This window comes from Parasteatoda tepidariorum, chromosome 3 (assembly GCF_043381705.1).
Source record: "Parasteatoda tepidariorum isolate YZ-2023 chromosome 3, CAS_Ptep_4.0, whole genome shotgun sequence".
NCBI classification, from domain to species: Eukaryota; Metazoa; Arthropoda; class Arachnida; order Araneae; family Theridiidae; genus Parasteatoda; species Parasteatoda tepidariorum.
In genome coordinates, this window is record NC_092206.1 from 65,088,510 (window position 1) to 65,103,176 (window position 14,667).

At 25.5% G+C, this 14,667-nt stretch overlaps 1 protein-coding gene across 3 annotated transcripts; it reads left to right on the plus strand.

Annotated features, from left to right (window-relative positions):
* Positions 1-382: 382 nt before the first annotated feature.
* On the plus strand, positions 383-14,324 carry LOC107445679 (Per1-like protein PGAP3). Of its 3 annotated transcripts, none has more exons than XM_016060139.4 (8): positions 383-1,060; positions 2,773-3,127; positions 5,177-5,326; positions 6,721-6,783; positions 7,667-7,728; positions 8,540-8,676; positions 11,128-11,329; positions 11,745-14,324. In XM_016060139.4, exons 2-8 carry the CDS (start codon positions 2,816-2,818, stop codon positions 11,818-11,820), a joined length of 1,002 nt encoding a protein of 333 aa, XP_015915625.2. In that variant the 5' UTR covers positions 383-1,060; positions 2,773-2,815; the 3' UTR covers positions 11,821-14,324. The 3 variants fall into 3 exon arrangements, with proteins under 3 accessions (XP_015915625.2, XP_071034852.1, XP_042907627.1); XM_043051693.2 differs by lacking the exon at positions 383-1,060 and adding an exon at positions 1,754-1,812; XM_071178751.1 differs by lacking the exon at positions 11,745-14,324 and having other exon boundaries at positions 924-1,060; positions 11,128-11,333.
* Positions 14,325-14,667: the final 343 nt, after the last annotated feature.

The following is a 14,667-nucleotide window of genomic DNA, read 5'->3' on the forward strand; positions in this document are numbered from 1 at the left end:
TTTATCAAATAATTATGTTTGTTTAAAACACATTTCATTCATACATAACTATCAATTTTGATAATAGTGCATTTTCCGGTAATTGTCAAAAAAGAGATTTCCTCCGCTTATTATAAAACTGGAGTTTCATAACATTTAACTAGCAAAAATGAAGGGAGGGATTGAGAAATACATAAATTGAAAACATTTCAGAATATTTCTTAAAACATCTCAAGCGATGCATACTTTTCAGCGTTTTTTAATAAACTTTTAAATGGTTTTTCAGAATCAGAATATTCATATTCAATGTTGTTCATTTTAAAAATTACAAATTATTATATGATTTATTTAATGTTTCGAAAATCACCGACTTTTTCTCTGATTTCCATAAAAAAAATTTAACGGAAATTTTCGCAACTCACTTCAAGATAAACTTGATATAAAATTACTATAATACTTGGAAAATTAACTGTGACTACACAAACTCCACTTTTAAAAGTTACTCGCACAACATTTTGATGAAAGAATCTTTTATCTTTCATAAATTGTTATGAAAAGAAATTGAATAGTGATCGCATGGATTTTGAAGTGCCTATTCAATGAAAAGTCAAATAAAATGAATGATGAACGAAAATTGAAACCCTATCATACCCGAAAGATTTACTAATAATCTGGGTATTTTTTTCAAGTTCTTCTACCTTTTCCTTAGGGAAATTTTGCTTCTTATTTGCTGCTAAAAAAAAATGATGTCCAACTCTACAAATGATTATGATAGAAGCCTGAAAATATACTCTCCGCTAGGGGGAGTACTCAAGTGTTGCGATCGTAAATTTGAAAAGTAATAATAATGATTAAAGAAAAAAGAGATAATAATAGGAATGATATTTAAATTTGAAGTTTAGGTTAATGATGTAAAGATGAAAAAGTATCATTAATTAGCGAAAGGTCAAACAAAAAAATTATTTAATTTGACTTTCAAATGAAAAATGCATTAGGAGAGCTGAACTGAAGAGAGTATTTGTTTAAATTAAGAGGAAATTGAAATTTCGTAAGAAGTGTTCTGCTAGTGTTTTGATAGAAAGTAAGTATTTGATTTTTTCTCTCTAATTTTGATTTATATTAATGACTATAATTTGTCAAATTCCTTAATCATCTAACTTTATTTTAATGAACTAATTTGGTTGTATAACTTATTTAATAATAATGATTAAGGAAACAACTTGTCCCAACAAATTGGTAATTCTAACCAGTCCCACCCTATATATGTGTGCAAAATGTAATCTTTGCTGTTGTCAGAATTGTTTTAGTATTTTTTTAACGTTATGAACGTTTAATATGCAAAGAAAACATCATAAATGAAAGTCGTATTTGTAGTTATTATATGGTAACAGTCTAGCTTGTTACAGATTTATAACAGTGATCTATTGAGTCCAAATATTGTTTTTGAGAAATTGTTTTATATTCATAATAATTTATCTGTATACTTATTATAAATGATGTAATATTTGATTTACCAACATTACTAAGTTTGTTTATTGTTTGCAATGGTAAAATAGTTGCTTTTTCTTTAATTTAGCTAAAGCAAACTTTTAATTTCCTGCATCTTCTTAAAGTTTATGTGAAATTTTACTCATTAAAAGAGATCTAGTGTTTGAAAACGCAGGAATATTTACGTATCATGATCTGTCGCGCCGATTTGCTAAATAGTTTTTTAAGCTTGCGAAACCTTTTTAAAGAAAATATGTTGATGTTTTCTATGGGGTGGCTATGAGTTATACCTTTTGAGTTGTTCCATTCCTGTGATGTTTCTTGCAGGCGACTGCCGGAAAGCTGGTAAGACTTGGCGATTATTCTGCAGAAGATCACGATACGGAAATCTCCCTGAAAACTTTTGTACCTTCCTTTTTTTAGTATGCATGTGAATAATTTTGAAAATAAATAGTTGAGATTATCAGAAAGACGTAGTGAAGAATTTACTCTTATTTATTCATTATATATATTTTTTCAGGATATGTATATAATATTTCTGATCAGGTCAATTACCATTTCAAAGGAACTAAAAAAATTTTTTATCTAACAAAATTTTAAAAAAAATAAAAAAATTGTGGTTTGCTGAAGTCTGGCTATGAATTATACATTTCCAATTGTTCCCTTTTTTTAAAGTTTCTCTTGTGCCACTGCCTAGCTTGTGCCAAAAATTGCTGATTATTTTGGAACAGGTATCGATTCAGAAATCTTCCCCTTTTTCTTCATGTTTTAGTAAGCTTAATTTGATTTCTGAAATAGGTAGTTGTTGCGTTTAAAGTTTAAATATACCCACTAGTTTATTATATTCAAACTTTCTTTTATTTTGGTAGTAATAGCACAAAATTTTCTATTTAATTTGAATCTATTTCAATTTCAAATATGATAACTGTGCAAAAACTGAAACATAGTATTAAATTATAAGGTAATGAAGACTAAAATTAATAGATTATGTAACACTCTTGAGTCTGAAATCTGTATTAATCAATCTGTATTAAAAATGTCTGCCTTTTATTTTCAAAATAACAAAAGCTTTTAATTTTCTTTCAATATGTTTCACTATATATACTAATGAATTCATTTTTGTTTAAGAAATTACAGAAAATTATTACCAATACATAGATTTGTAAATTTTCAGTTCCAAATATTTTTTATTAGAGCAGTAATTAATTGCAATAGGAAAAGTAATTAAAAATTATTTCAGTTCTAAATTAGTATTAAAATTTCATCACATTATGTTTTAAAAATAAAACCAATATTGTCTTGCAGGTGCAATTATTTCTGTCTGCAATTGAAATTTAAATGACTTTGTATGCCGGAAAAATTCATCCTCAATAAAATAAGTGGAAGAAGACTTTTTATTGTATGTTTGATTGTAGTATTTACACAATGTGCAGATTGTTCCTATGGTGATCGTTCTCCTATTTATAAGAAGTGTTTGCAGTGGTGTAGTGCAAACAATTGCTCTAACTCCACTCGCTTAGCAGAATTTGAAGCTAAGAGACCTTGGTATTTATCCTTTCTGCAATGGGAATGCTGGGATGAATGTGAACATTTTTGTATGTGGCATGCTGTTAAACTCTTCCAAAGTAGTGGCCAGTCTGTACCTCAATTTCATGGAAAAGTATGATTTTTATGCACAAAATAAACTTTGTGCTTATAATTTCCTTAATTAAATATTATTTTGTTAATTTGAGTTTTCCTGTTAGGAAATTTTGTTGTTCTTAAATATGTGTGTTAAAAATACTTCTTAGTTTTAAAATTAATTTTTTTAATAGTTCATGTTAGGGATTTCTTATAAATAATTTTATTAATAAGCATTTTCTTTTACATACACGGTGTTTTTATTACAGAAAAGAATGGGAGAGAATTTCTCACCCTTTCTCAAAAACAGGGTGAGATTTCAAAAAGTTAGGCGAGGTTTCTAAAAATTAAAAAAGCACAAATAGACTTAAAAAATAATTATTTCTTTAATTATAATGAATTTTTAACATCTTCTAATTGAATATTTTTGCTGCGTCATCATATGGAAAATATTCCATACCTACTTTTTCATCAGTTATTATATTTATTTGACTGAAAAATATCCGTATTTGTTTCGTTTTGACCGTTTCTACCGACATTTGTTTCATTTGTCCGTTACGGAGTAGAAGATGACGCCTTAACAAGGTATTTGTCCATCTTACATTTATGCACAAAAAATGTAAATGTCTTACATGAAGAAACCTTACCTACGGTGAACACATTGCAGAGAAATGTGTTCTGAAAGGGGTTCCGTGGTTCGGGGGGANGTGGTTCGGGGGGGGGGGGGTGTTCTGCTGTTCGCACCCGTTCTGAACAATACTGGTAAATAGGGAAGCTAAATAACAAGGACAGATGTTCAAAATAATGAAAGATCAAGGAAGAAAAATGAAACAGATTTTATTCAAAATGGCAAAAGATGAAACTTTTTCCAAAATTCGCGCATTTTGAAGTTGATTAATAGAGTGCGCGAACTTCTCGCGTTAATAATTTTTTATTGCGTGAAAAGAAAAAAATATTCAAGATTCTCGCGTTCTCGCACTGTAGTGAAAACCTGCATACATATTTTCTAAATGTGCCCCATGGAGCAATAAAGAATATTTAAATTTTGTCCTCTAGAACATGACATTTTTAATAAAAAATTCCCAATTCCTTACAAATACATTAAAGTAAACCACTTAGTTAATCAATAGCAGGCCGTTCAGTGATGCTGTTTAACTTTAAATAAAAAAGAAAAAAGTCTTGCTATGACAAGATTTAATTTCGGTTGAATCTCCTGCATTTCAGTTAAACCTCTTTTAATTGGAAATTTATTATTTTCTTTATTCTTGTCTTTATCACCAGAATGTGAGTGAGGGAGATAAAAAAAAGAGCTTTGTATGTTGTACAATTCCAATAAGTATTTTTTTCTGTTTCTTTCAATAAAATTTAAAGAATTATATTGTGTAGTTTCACAGTTTGTCCCCAAAACACAAACAACATGAGAAAATAGTTCTATATAGTAGTAATATGTTGTGTTCATTCATTTTGTCTTAAAGTCTTAATTCACATTTATTTTTGAAATAAAAGCTATATTATCGCTCAACTTCTTGAGATATGTCTATAAACGGTGAAATTTATCTAACCCAAGTCAGTAGCATAATTTACAGAGTGTATTTGCTGCACTATCTTCATGAATCCAAATCTGTCTGCAACCTCAATGCAGTCGACGATTATTATAATTATTCAGTTTAATCTAACATGCATGTAGCAAAATTTGCACATTAGTCCTTAAATATTATGCTGAAAACTTTATGTTGTTTAAATTTAAATTAAAATTTAACAAATCCTACTAAAAGAAATTTAATTTATCTCTATGTAGTTTAGCCTGTAATCAAGTCACAGAAGGAAAAAAAAATCCTTTCTCTTTGTTTACAGTGATCTCTTAATTTAACTTTTTAATTTTTATTCCAAGCAAGTAGCAGGAATATTTTAAAAGAGAGTTTTAACAATTTTACCTGATTTGCTTGTTTGCTTTTTAAAAAGAGAACTGAAAAATAAAAAAATAACCTGGAGTTGTGCTGGAAGTTTTCTGCTACTTGCTAACCTATTAATAACTATGTTAATTTAAAATTGAGTGCATGTTCCTTAAATATTTTATATTTAATTTCAGTGGCCTTTCTATCGTTTTTGGGGTCTGCAAGAACCAGCTTCAGTTTTGTTCTCCATTTTAAATGGATGTGTTCATTACTTCACATGGCAGAAATTTAGAAAATCTGTTCCTAAAGGACCTTACAATACAGTCTGGAATATTCAAGCAGTGGTAAAAATAATAATTTTATAATAAAGTTGTATTGCATAAAATAATTTAATGTAACAATTAATATGACTTTGAGAATAATGTAACTGCACATTACTTTTTTTCTCCCAATAATTTTCAACTCCAAATGTATGGCTCAACCCTTTGCTCCTTTTTCCGCATTGCCTTTTCTTTGTTACTTATTGCTTTTAGTGTACAAAAATAACATAGGTTCTTCGCAAAATTTTGACTTAAAATAATTTTTCAAAAGTAGTTCGACTGACATATTTATGAAAAACAATGTTACTTATTTCACTTCTTTTATAAAAAAATTTTTTTAACCTTTAGTTAGGATATTTAAAAATCTGATACAATAATGGAGTTCCAAAACTTATATTAGAACTGGTACAAGTGATAAAGTAATAGTATATATATGTATGTAACGAGAAAATTGTAGTAAACAAATATGTAGTAGTATTATGGATTTTATTCTTTCTGTAAATGCTCTTCTCAAATCGTTTTCGATACTTTATTTTATCTTATTATTTCATTTGATTGTAAAACCTTTTTAAAAAGTAATTATTATTTATAGTTTTTGGAACTAAAATTTTAATTGTTCAATTAGAAATTGTAAAATTTTAATTTAATTTTTGCAGTGTGTTTAAACAACAATATAAATGTAACTCATGCTTAAAGCATATTTATCTTACTATTAATAATTTTGAAAATCCTGAGGTAGAAACGTTTTTTAAAGGAAAAAAATTGCAATTACTAAATAATAAAGAAAAATTACAAAAAACTTTCATGGTTTTATAAAGTAAAAAATAAATTAAAAAAATTGCAAAAAAACTTTAAACATAATTTTTAAATGTAATGAAAAAAAATTCATTCAAAAGTAAGAAAAATTCATTTAAAAAGGAGAAAATAATGAATTGCAATTTTGTTTTCCGTATATAATGATTTTGCCATAAAAAAGTACCCTTTTCTCTCCAAGGAATTTTAGTTTAATTGCATTATGTATTGCCTGTGTCAAAGTTAATAATAATTTTGTACAGTATTTACAATTAATTGTATTTGATTGATTAAAGTAGTCAATCTTCATTAATACACCTTATACTTGAATTAGCAAGGTCTCGTTATTATATCTGAATCCCAACTGAATCTGAATGGCTACCATTTAGTAAGCATTTTTGCTAACATGAGCTAAAACTTAAAAATGTTTATTGAATGTGGGCTATTAATACAGAGATTTTAATTAATATTCATAGATGCTTTGGTAAACATAATTCAGTGCAAAGAGTTATATTTTGTGGTTTATTTATGATTTTATTTGTTTTATTGTGAAAGCTTCTTTTTTCAGTAAAAGTAAATTTAATTTCCTGCCTCTTTTGAAGTTATTCATTATGATTACTTTACAGCTATCTATAAATGCATGGTTCTGGTCAGCAGTTTTCCATGCGAGAGATACTCCTTTTACTGAAGTGAGTTTTATGTTACATTTTTATTTTATGTGTAATTTGTAATTTTGAAGTTCGTTTTTTTGTACTTATTGTTAAAAAATGCTTATTTTTAAATAATTTGCCTTTAAATTATCCCTGTATTATATTATAACTAATATCTTTTTCCTGTTGGACCTCATTTGACTTTTGAACTTTTTAATGGTAAATTTTTAATTAAATATAATTTTTAATAAATGGTAAATTTTTGTTTTTAAATGATTTTAATTTAATGTAGATCTCTCCCTCTCCCCACCCACTTAATTTCACAGCAGTAGATTATATTCTTCTATTATGTAACAAAGAAATTTTTTAATATGGATAAAAATGAAAGAAAATTTCAATAGAAAAATTAAAAATTATTTAGTAAAAATTGCATGTTCTTCTAATTAAGTAAAAATACAGAAATTTTTATAAAAAGCCGTTACTAAAAATTTAGTCAGAACTAGAAAAGGAAATTAAGAAAGATAACTAACTGTAGTGGTGGAATGAATAAAATGCGACAGGCTGAAATGTTATATCGTTAGGAATATGTTGCACTAGGTTTTACTACATATGGTGTAAGATTCTGGTCTTTAAAGAATTGCCTGAATGAAATTATGTCATTAGTGAAAACTGAACCGAAAATATTTCTAAATGTTCATGATCCTGAAATTTAAGTTAGTTTCCAAAGCTTTCACCATGTGTGAAAGCCTTTTGACTTTATGACCCATAATTTAAATATGAGGATCTCATTAATATTTTTAAACACCTGACAATTATAATTATTATATACATATTTTAAATAAATATTATACAAATATTATAATTTATATTATTTTAAATCATTTAACTAGGTGAATAAAAGATTTTTTTCACACTTTTTCAGAAACTTGACTATTTCTGTGCATTTTCCATGGTCTTATACTCATTTTATTCCTTATGTGTAAGGTAAGTTACTTTTATCATAAATATCATTTTTAATTTTTAAGTAGAAGGAATTTTTTTTTCTTTTTATAAAATGATGAAGTTATAACTAATTAAGATTTTGACAAAAATATTTATCTGGAAAATATTTTCTGAAATAATGTGTCAACTAAATTAATATACCAGATAAACTTCTCTGAACAAAACCCATAAGAATTTATTGCATTAAACATAAAATTATCTCTGTTTATTTTTTTCCGACAAGCTCCAATGATTTAAATTGATCTGTAAATTTTTCTATAAATCGCTGCTCAAATGTTCATAAAATATAAATATTTTTATTAAATAAAATATTAGTATTAAGAATGTGTTAAAAATGTTGTATTTTTTTAATATTTTTCATTATTTTATTAAATTAAATTTTATATTAATGAATTGAAATTCAGAGCACTACATTAGTTTAAGACTAGTTATAGTATTTAAAAAATATTTACAATGAAAGTTACTGTTCCTTAACCTCTTGTTTGAACTTGTCTCTTTCAAGAGGTAAATACCTTATGAGAGAGTAATTAATACATTTTTAATTTTTTTTTATCCTTAACAAAAGACTGTATTTTATCTTGTTTTTTGTTCATTGCTAAATACATAGTTGCTTATTGTTAGTAATCTTTTTTAGATATTACTAAATTTGTTTATTTTTCTATTTGATTTATTAAAACTCTTTTTTAATCAATTGCTTATTCAAATTTCATGTTAATCTATTATGCACCACATTTTTTAGTTAATCAGTTATATATTGTATTTTATTTGAAGTATATAATTTTTTCCCTGTTAGGATATGCTCAAATACAAACTTATGGATGCCAATTGCTCTAGCTGTGCCATTTTTATCTTTCTTTTGCTACCACATACATTACTTGACTTATGTGAGATTTGATTATGGATATAATTTAAAAGCCAACATTGCAATCGGTATGTACTTATTTACATTTAATCAGTAATACTGTTGTTTGTAAAGACTTACAAACTAGTTTTACTTTGAAATTTGAAAGGACTTTTTTCATTTCTAATATTTTAATAGAAAAGTTATTTATCCTCAAATTACAAAAGTTGAATATGCAGAGGGACTTTTTCCCACTCTCCTTTCCTAAACATCACAGTAATTAGTTTAGTAATTCTTGAGTGGTTACTCTTACTTTATTCTAAGTGGCAAGTAGAGTGGGTAAAATTTTGTGTTTATTTTTAGTCATGTGTTCTCTTGAAAAAAGTTTAAAAAGTTGTGTGCTCAAATTCTTATTTGTAAATAATTAGTCGTAATTGAAGGGTTAGCTAGGTAAATGATGAAATAGAAAACATTTACGTATCTTTCTATAAAAAATGTTGAAGTTTTAAATGACTAAAATATAGGAAAAATTGTTTTCTTCTGTTCATAAATTCCTCTAATCTGGAAAAAGATGTTATCTTAAAATGTTCTAACATATAACTTTAAATGTAATTTTTTAACATGACAATGGAGCAGTTCCCAAAGGGTATTCCGTAGAAACTTAGACTTGCGTGAAAGAGTTGTAGGGTTTCCAAGTGTTAGGACTTTCTTTTTGACCCGTCGTCATGATTTTGATTAAATCCAATCAATAACCCATTATTTCTTTAATATTTCGATTGTCTTTATGAAATTTAAAAAAAAAATTCTGATGTAAAATATGTTAATTTTCTTTTAAAATAATTTTTCTAATATTATTGATATCGAATAATTTATTGAAAGGATATACATTTATAAAAAATTGCATTATTATTTCCTGTCAAGCTCTTCAAATAAAGTAACTAAATTCGCTAATAAAGAAATATGTTTCCCCAATTACCATTTTCAATGTTTATAGCAGCTTTTTAGTTTTCATTTCAGAGAAAACTAGGGTTGACAACAGCAGTGAAATTTAGCAGTCTAATAAGACCACCTAGGTATTTATTTAGTGGTTCAAAAACTAGAGGAGAGCAACTAAAGAAAAAAAATCATACTTTGCAAATACATAATTCATATTGTGGTACACATCAAAAATCATTAATTGCCATCTATATTACACTAAAATGAATCAGGTGCATTACTCCATACTGATTGTAGATTAGTATTTGTTAAAATTAAGTGAAAAAAGCCAAAATAATATTTGTAGATAGATTCAACATAGAGATCAAAATGAGTAAAAAAATGATCCAAATAAATAAATAAATGAGGAAAGCAGAGAAACTAAGAACTATCAAAATATTATATTAAAATGACTTATCTAAAGAGTATGAAATTTCAAATAAAGTCTATTCTAAAAGAGTAAAAAATATTATTTTATTGACTTATAAATTTGAATTTTTAACATTTAAATTAAAAAATGTTTCTACCAGACACTTTCAGTTATTCCATTTGAATATCGCACATTTCAGTTCCATATTACACTTAGAACTATAAAATTAGGACAAATTTTTTTTTTTAAATGCATGGAATTCAACACAATAAAATATTTTTTGTTACTATTTTGTAAATTTCAAACATATTTCAAGGTGACAAATTTGTCACCCAGTGGTATAATTCTAGCAACATTTGTGGAACATTAGGCGACAATTGTCGCCAACTGGTAAAGAAAACCATGATATGTCTTATATTAATAGTTTTCAGCTTATGTATACACATCAAAAATAATTTCATTATTAGACATAGATTCATTACTATAGGATTGCAAATTTAATATTGCACTTAAAATTTTATATGATATTACTTATGATAAAACAATGAAAAAAATTTCTTCCCAAAATTAAATATTTTAAAAATAAAGTAGTAAAAGTTCACAATTATCTTTATATACTTTATTTAAAAAGTTGGGTTTCGTCGAAAGAAAGTTGATCACTTAGGGTTCCATAGCTGAAAAAAAGTGGGAACTGCTGCTTTAATGAAATAATTAATTTTTAATGTGTTTATAGATACTGTTTATAATAGCTGTTTATAATTTTTATGAGGCCATATTATTTTACAAATTTATTAATTTTTTTTAAAAAGAATTATTATTGGAATTGTGTTAAGAATTATTTTACCTTCAAATCAAATTCTGAAATGATGTTTATGTATCCATTTTATTGTAATTTTAAATCTATAACTAATTATTTCTGTATAGTATAATTTTAGTATGTTACATAATTAGTTTATAAGCATAATATCAATTTGTGTTTAGTTTAATATTAGACTTTTATGTCATCTGCAATTACTATTATTAAAAAAAATACCTATACTTTTGCAATTTGCTTACAAAACATACAACTTTTGTTTCTGAAAAGTGTTTTTTATGTGATATACTATTTGCTTTTCATTACTCTGAAAAGTTGTTGGTCCCATTTTAATTTTATTAATCCAAAGCTGCTTTAATGCTTAAAAATCATTTATTTTAGGTCTTATTAATTCATGTGGTTGGATTATGTGGTGTTACAAGTATCGCCATAAGTCATATGTTTGGAAGTGTGCTGTATCAGTGATAATTGTTAATATACTGTTATTGTTAGAGCTTTGTGATTTTCCACCATGGAGATTTATTATAGATGCTCATGCGCTTTGGCATTTAGGAACAATACCAGTGCCTTTACTTTGGTATAGGTAAGTATTACTGATATTTTTAATATATTTAATTAAAATTTTTACAGATATAAAATTTTATAAAATACTTACCTTTTATGTGAAATGGAATCTAACAAATGTGTAATTCCCTACAAATAAGGTAGTTATTTTCAGTGCTCTATATTATTTTATTTAAGGCTAAAATTGTGATTTTTTGCTCTTGTATCTAGGATGTGGTTATTTTTCACTCCATTTTAACAGTTTATGTTTTATAATCATAAACTATCATAGTGTAAGTGTGTGTGTGTAAAAAGACACCCACCAGTCCCCCCCCCCTTTCCACCATATCGCAGATATAAGATATTTAATTTTCTTGTACATTTACTTAACGGTTTTTAAAATAATTGTCTATACCAATTTGTTAGTAAATTTAATTTTATGATTTATTTTTTAGATTTTTGACTGATGACTGTTTGTCTGACGGGAAAGAAAAGCAATACAATGTGAAAGATGATAGGAAAGTTGCTTAGCTAGTATGTGAGGAGAAGAATCAACTTAGGGTTAAAAGTGCTAAATATTAATTTTGTTGAATAACTATAAAAATTTTTTTTGAAACTTTGTTTTAAGATTTCTTTTTTGATGAATTTATATAATCATTATTTTTTGTGAATTATATAAATTGTTAAAATTATGTTTTTGTGATTTCTGTTTACATAATGGAAATTTTAGTCTGAAAGACAATGCTTTTTGATTTTGGGAATTTTTAAAAATAGCAAAATTTATTTTTAATTTACTTGGCTTTCAAAATTTCTGTGTAATCAGTCAAATAGGGTCCCATTTTGGAAAAATGTTATAGATATATATTCATTAAAGATAATTAACTTCATTATAACTAAATTGTATTGTGTTTGTAAAGTAATGCTTGGTGTTGGTTTTTTTAAAATTAGTTTTACTAATTATTCTTGTTGAACCTCAAAGTTTATTAATATTGTTATTGATGTCTGCATTTAAGATGCTTTTATTTGCATCCATGTGATATAATACTTTATTGTTTGTTACACATAAAATATTTATTACTGAGTGCTTCATTCTGCTAGGGTTGTGCTGGTCTTGCAAAAATTAATCAAAAAGAAAAGCATATCATAACTATGAGCAATAAATGTTTCAAATGAGTGTGTTCCTAAATGTGTAAAATGTTTAAGGTAAATTACTGTTCAATGTGTGTATGTGAATATTTTTTTTTTCTTTTGATAAAAAACTATAGTTGTGCAGTGAGAAAAAAAGAACCTAATTTTCATGTACTCAGTGCCAATCTTAAAACCTGATATCTAATTGACTAATTAATTAGTCCTGAATCAAATTTGAAGAATTACATACAAAAATCTAGTTTCTGTGAATAAATAACATTCTTTTTCACAGATTTAGATTTCAGTAACTGAAATCTGGAATTAAAGTCCCTTTATATTTGTCAGAAGAGCGATCAAATAATTAGATCCAGTAATGAGAAATTAAAATTTATTGTATTTCTCTATATCCTCTCTGTAACTGTTAAGCAAATCATATGCTTTTTTAAACAATTATAAACTTCATTTATCCAAAAATAATGATATGTTAAAAAAAAAGTTTTGTAATTATTTATTATTTTTTAATTAAAAATGGCTGAAAATATTTTGAATTATAGTGTATAAAACTTTTCACATAATTAAAAACTAAGTACATAGTTAAAAAAAAACTTTTTGGCCATTATTAAACTAATTAATAAAAAATAATTAATAAGGATAAAAATTATTTTTGACATTAAATTATTTTTGGATTAATAAGTTTTCTAATTATGTTCAAAAAGTGAAATTAACAATAGGAGTTCAAACTTTCAAACACTCTTCTAACTAAATTATTGGGACTAACCCCCTTAATATTTTAAAATTCAAAACTCTAAATCCTTTTAAAAAAAGGTATGTTTGTTCAGAATTTATATATTTTTGTGTCTGAATCTGAATTAATTCATAACCTAAGTAATATTTTAACTGTTTAATTCACATATTTCAAGCCAACCTTAATTGTTATTCTTTATTGTTATTCTGTTCAATCTTTATTGACACTTGGCACATGAAATTCTGATCATTAAAACAAAAGTTATTTAAGGGGATATCTTATTTAACTCACTGACTGACTGTAAAAAAAGGGTGTTTAAAAATGGACATTAATTTTCTTCCATAATATGTTTAAATTGAATTCCTTAATATCTCTTCTTTTTAATATTATGAATATTTCCTTAAGAAAATGCTGTTTGAATTGTAGGTTTGTTGATTAGTAAGTAAATATATTTTGAAAGTAAGTCTTTCAATTTATGACTAGTCGTTCTTACATTACTTTGCTTTGTTTACTTGTTCATGTACTGTAAGTTGTGAGTAAATTTTATACTTTTGATACTAAATGTGTGCAAATTCAAAGAAACTAAAGTTTGTTTTTATTTCTTTTTTAGCTTTAGAGCTATAAGTTAATTGTAAATTCTTGTTAAAATTCTATTATCTTGCCCTGTTAGAATTGTTTTCTGTTTTCTTACCTTACAAAAGGTATTTAAAATATTATTATTTCTAGATATGAAAATACATTTAAATAGTTAATGTTAATTAAAAATTTTTTATTCGTTTTCTACTGTTAACTATCAAAATACTGTATTATTATTAAGTTTATCTGATAAATTGTTGAATAATTGTCAAATCTGATAAACTGCCTAACACTTTTTTGTTCAGTTTTACTTTTTAGTTAGTTTTAGAAGCAGTGACATTTACATTTATGAATTATAATATTATTCTTTTTATCAAAACCTGTGCTTATGTAAGTTTACAAGTTGTTTCGTAATTGTTTTTTGTGATTGTTATAGTACACTCTTTGTGCAAAAAAATTTGGTTATAATCTAACTAGTAGATTTAGCATTTTATCTGATTATTTTCGATCATGGTGTATAATTTTTTAAAACTTCTTGCAAATGTTTGCTTTAGTTTATGCCAATAAAAATTATTTTACGTTGAAATGAAGTTTTAGTTTTAAGTATGACAAATTGCTTTAGGAAGAAAGACAGTAATAAATCATTAACTTAGTTGATAGAACTGTGAAAAATTTGCTGACTGTGCATCACGGGTAATTGTTATAAAGAGTTGATATATTAAAAATGAAGAGTTTCTTTTAAGTTTTTTATATTTTTGTATTTTAATATTTAGTAGCTTGCAACTCACTTAAAAAGTTTTGTTTGTCAGTTTTGCAAAATCAAACTTTTGATACATTTCATTTTAATTTAAAATAAAATTGCAAATATGAGAAACTTCAAAATAATTATTGTAATTTTTACGGGAAACAAAATTTTAAAATATTGATGC